The 5,622-nt window shown below is 37.9% G+C and overlaps 1 protein-coding gene across 1 annotated transcript; it reads right to left on the reverse strand.

Moving 5' to 3' along the window:
- Positions 1-3,422: 3,422 nt before the first annotated feature.
- Positions 3,423-4,376, reverse strand: LOC119903634 (olfactory receptor 6N1-like). Its single transcript, XM_038719872.1, has one exon. The coding sequence runs from the start codon at positions 4,374-4,376 to the stop codon at positions 3,423-3,425; it is 954 nt and encodes a 317-aa protein (XP_038575800.1).
- Positions 4,377-5,622: the final 1,246 nt, after the last annotated feature.

Raw genomic sequence — 5,622 nt, forward strand, 5'->3', positions numbered from 1 at the left:
TTCAGTTCTGACTGACTGGCAGGGAAACTCAGCTATTTAACCTCAGTGGGGTCGTTGGCCCGGGTCATCGATACCGCTGGTTCGTTAGTGTTCCTGGTTGCTGTGACGACAGTCGTTACAGTCGTTAAGACTACCTGTGGCCGAGACTGAACGACCATTGTTGGTATCTTCACCTGAGGCCAATACTGAACGACCATCGTTGGTATCTTCACCTGAGGCCAAGACTGAACGACCATCGTTGGTATCTTCACCTGAGGCCAATAGGTTACGTTTGTTGAGTTTCCTGGGAAGTGATGAAAGGACAGCATTGTAAGTGGGGGATAAGTGGTGGCGTAGACCCCCTCCCCTGTTCAATGACGGCTTCTCCACCCTGGTGTAGATGCTTCCTTGACACCTCTTTCAAACCATCCATCTTCTCTGTCTAAAATGTGCACCTGGTGGTCCTCAAACGAGTGTCCTCTGTCCTTCAGATGGAAGTAGACTGCAGAGTCTTGACCTGAGGAGGACTTACATCTGAAGGACAGAGGACACTCTTTCCAGTCAGTCAGAACTGAAGAAGTCCTTTGGATGAGGGACGAAACGTCTTCCAGTATCTTCAACCAAGTCCAGTTGCCCTTGACTTTAACCTTCGTTGGATAACTATGACCTGGAGAATCTTCATAGACACATTGCTAATCTGGTCTCCAACAACTGTCACAAGCCTAAGGTATTTTTAATACCCTTACAATCCCCAATAATTCTATTCCTATTATACCTACCTTGGACCTGTGTGACTTTTCTAAACATCTTTGTTGAAAAGATTTTTGCCCTTCGATCTTCTGTAACCAACTCTTCTGACCATGATCCCTCTGTTCCTTCTATGTGTCTTGCGGTCCTGGATCAGTTTGAGCCCATATCAATCTCCTCCCTATCTGAGGTGGTCCATCATCTGCGGCCCACGAATTGTCCCTCAGAGAGCATTCCCTCTCAGTGGCCATTGGACCATGTATTTTGTCACGGATAAATGCCTGTCTTGTCTCTGGTTATGTTCCGTCTGCCTCTAAACACGCTGTTGTGCAGCCCCTGTTAAAAAAGGAAAATCTTGACACCCCTGTTCTTTCTAACTTCAGGCTCATCTCTAAACTGTCTTTCTTATCTAAGGTCCTGGAAAATTTGTTTTTAACCAGCTACGAACATTTTTAATTAATCATGTTTATGAAACGTTCCAGTCCGGTTTCAAACCCTGTCACAGCACTGAAATTTTTTTTTAGAGTTTTGAAGACTTGATTTTAACAGTTGATTCAGGAGTCTCTGCCATCCTGGTGCTCTTAGACCTCACTGCTGCCTTTGATACTGTTGACCACTCAGTCCTCTTGTAAAGCAACTTGGTCAACCTTGGTTGTTTTAAGTGTGCTATATAAATAAAATTGATATTGATTGTGTGTTATTTTGAGGGGACAGCAACTACTACACTGTTATACAAGCTGTACATTCACTACTTTACGTTGGAGCAAAGGGTCATTTCTTCAGTGTTGAAGATAAGGGGTGTACTCACTTTTGTGAGATACTGTACATGCTGGTTTCTTTAATGTTGAATAAGATTGACTATTTCGCCAACCTCTTCTGTGTAAAACTCCAAATACTTCAACCTACTAGCCACCAATGGAAATTTTGGTTTTATCTAGTAATTTAATTATTAATCAGAGTTCAAAATGGATAGTTCAGTATATTTTATGAGACTAGATTAAGTAATTGGCTATCAATTTTGTCTTCTGTAACCCAAGGGTGAACTTCATGCAAGTTAATTTCTATTATTCATTTTTAAATAATAGTAACATTTAGATCCTAATTTCCAATAGTAGCATGATGAATTATTATCTTTGTCCTCTGTAGGATATAAGGCCACAGTATGCCTTCTTTAATGTTCCCTGTCTGTTGCAACATGTCTTCCCCCCAAGTAAAGTCATCTGTCACAGTTCTGCATCAGATTATTTTTATTATTCAGGTATGTTTGGACTGTTGGAATATATCTTCCTTTAAAAAATGTATGTCAGTATTATAGATCAACATTGAAATGAATCAAAATAAGTTCAAAAAAATTCTTTGGTCCAGACTGAAATATTTGAACAACTATTGGGTAGATTGCCATGAAATTTAGTACAGATGTTAATTGTAATACCAATGGTGATGCTCTGACTTTTCATCTAGCACCATCATTAGGTCATAAATTAAATGTGCCTACTACAATAAGAAGCTGAACATGGCACACATTCTACCTGGAAAACATCATCATTAACATTGTCATTGTGAGCATGTTAGCACGCACTCTGCTGAAGTGCAGCCTCAAAGGACTGCAAGCATGTCTGTATACTGCTAAGTCTTGCTCATTACAGTTTAGTATTTTTACAGTTACAAAGGGCAACTAATTCACAACAATAATATTAAAATACAGAAAAATGCAGTGACATACAAAGCTAAAAACAGAAAATACAACAAAGACATCTAATATCCAAATTCCCATCATACACATCTCAAATCCTATCAAACTGAATTCTAAGTTGTGAGCATGTTGCTGCTGTGTAACATATTGCTGATTATATATATATATAGCTGATTTGCTCTCTTTTCATCTATCTCCATCATCAAGTGAAACATTAAATGTGTTGACTACAATAAGATGCTGAACATGGTAAACATTCTACCTGGTAAACATCATCATGTTAACATTATCACTGTGAGCGTGCTGATGTTGCATAAAATGTTGATAAAGCAACACTCTGCCGAAGGACATTCTCAAAGGACAGCATGCTTGTACACTCTCAGACTTGCTTGGTGATTATTCTACATTATTAGAGGTTATTGTAATTACAAAGTGCAACAGGTTCACAACATGTTTTTATTAAATAAAATAAATGCAGAGTAACATAAAAAGCTAATTACAGAAACATGCAGATTCTCATCATACACAACTCAAATTCTATCAAATTGACTTCTAGGTTGTGGATTTCAAAGATGTATTGTAGACTGAGGAGCTGTGACTTCACCATGCATATACAACTTGTGCAATAATGTCATTATTGTGGTTCAGGTTAATATCTTTTAATATTATCTTGTCTATTCAGAGATATTCTGATCTCCTTAAAATGGCATAAAAATATATGGACAAATACATTAAACATATTCCAGAGATATATTTTGTCAGCAACAGTCTTAAAGATTCATTGTTCGATATACAGCATGTGGATGATGACTTTTACATTTTGGCAGCATTTTTGTGCTACAGGTTAATCTATTATCTTGTCTATTCAGAGATTTTCTGATCTTCAACGACAAATGATAACAAAATCTATGTATGTGCAACATATATTTAACATATTCCAGAAGGCTTAAAGATTCTATATCTCCTATTTGTATTGGTGCTACTAGTATTTGCATGATGACTTTTACATTTTATCAGCAGGACCCATTTTGTGTATCTTCAGAAATCTAAAAATCGCTCCTTTGATTTGAGGCAGATTCAGGCCATAAACTAGAGGGTTATTGATGGGAGGAATAATCAGATACTCTAAAGATAAAACAACTGTGATGATTGGATTAATTGTATCACTCTCAAATCGAGTAAATAACAGCTCACAGAAGAGAGAGAACGAATAGGTCACAAATGTCACTATGTGGGGCAGGCAGGTTTGTAACGCCTTTCCTCTGAATTCAGACGAGCTTCTCCTGCACACAAGCAGAATCCGTAGATAGGTGTACAGGACAAAGAGCAGGGGGATGAAGATGGTTATTATTGTAACAAACTGACCTACTATACTGTTCAGAGTTGTGTCCACACAGGAGAGCTGAACCACAGGCCAGTTAGAACAGAAAAGCCTGTGCAGTTTATTTCCACACAAAGGCAATCGAACAGAAAGAGAAACACAGAAGCCAATAGCAAATGCAGGGTAGAGCAGAGCAAAAATCAGAAGACGTCTCACCATCCTCAAGGTCATTTTGCTGTGATAGTGTAAAGGCTGGCAAATAGCAACAAATCTATCATAGGCCATGATGCTGAGGATGGTGAGCTCATATGATACATAGGTGTAAATAACATATATCTGAATGAAACAAGATGCATGTGAGATCAAATGAGTGTCAGACAGAATGTCCATCAGGAACCTCGGGAAGAAGCCGGCTGAGCCATACAGAGAGTTTAAACACAGACAGGAGATAAATATGTACATGGGTTGATGCAGAGACTTCTCCAGGCAGACTGTCAGAATAATGACAACGTTAGCAGAGATTATAGTCATGTAGATCAACAGACACAGACAGAAGAACAGATATCTGAGGGGCCCAGAGTCTGTAAACAGAGTCAGCTGAAAATACTCAGGAGTAAAGCTGTTATTGCTCATCATGTCTGCACAACAGAGAAGCAAAAACAGAGATGGATACAAAGAACAAACAAGAGGTAAAACTGCATTGAACAAGAAACATATTCAAAGCCTTACTGAGATAAATTAAGGCAATATACAGTTTAATAAATTTTAGGTAAGTAAAACAGAAGTGAGAATCAAATGATTTGTTCCTTACCTGCTGTATTTATATAAAAATGTGTGTACAAATACTTCCATCCAAAGTTAAATGTAGCTCCTGCAGAACCAGCAAATAAACATATACTGGGTATTTACCACTGAGCTTACTTGTCAAAGTTTGCATATGAATAACAGATCAAACAAAATCAGGAGCGACTATTTACCCTTGGCATGAGGAAAGCAGAGGATACATTTTAACAATAAAATTGTAAAATGAATCAAACATTGATGACTTACTGCTCCCAGATGCTTGATAGGTGCAGTAGCAACATTTCACACATTTATACATGTTAAGTAATAGTGTTACTGCATTATACAAAACTGACACAACTACTACTACACAAATCAACCAACAAAAGCAAGTTTAAACGATCAACCAAGTCATAATAATAATCAAAGCGTGCTCAAAACAGTGTTTGTTAATCAGCTTGTTAAATGAGATTTTCGACTGATGAATCTCTACCCTGTAATGATCCACACAGAAGCAGCTGTGGAAACTTTATCTTCTTCTGCTGCTAGGATGTGAGCAGCAACGTGTACAGTCCAAAGGGACGTAAAGCCTCTCTCACCTGATGTCACCTGACATTCATGTTCTGCAGAGCATGTATCAGTGCTGACTATCTTGTGGGTGTGCTTAACTTTGAAGGTACGTAGGTACATCTGCACCCCCAAAGCATAGAACTGTGCCACACAGTGGATATACTGTTAAGTATTCATAGAACCAGTAACTGTATGTAGTTTTCACCCTCATGCATTTTATTTGTACCTCTAGCAACGTGATTGGCTGTAGTACTGCAGCAAATTAAACTCATTGAAATACTCAAAGTAAAACTGACTGAAGGCACTTGCAATTTTTACTTCTACTCTGTTTTTGTCTGAATGCTTAGCGTTGACAGTGTTAAAATAGCTTTAACTGTGTTTGTACCATCGTGTATAAAGAGGCAGTTCCAAACATACAGTATTAAAACATCTACTTTAGATGTAGCTGAAAGATAAAAGATTCTACAAATATTACAGTATTATCTATCATCAAGATAATTATTCGACAAAACATCAATACAGCACAAAT

The sequence above is a fragment of the Micropterus salmoides genome, unplaced genomic scaffold (genome assembly GCF_014851395.1).
Source record: "Micropterus salmoides isolate LMB-PRFRI ecotype aquatic unplaced genomic scaffold, ASM1485139v1 Ms_hic_scaffold_15, whole genome shotgun sequence".
In the NCBI taxonomy this organism is placed as follows: Eukaryota; Metazoa; Chordata; class Actinopteri; order Centrarchiformes; family Centrarchidae; genus Micropterus; species Micropterus salmoides.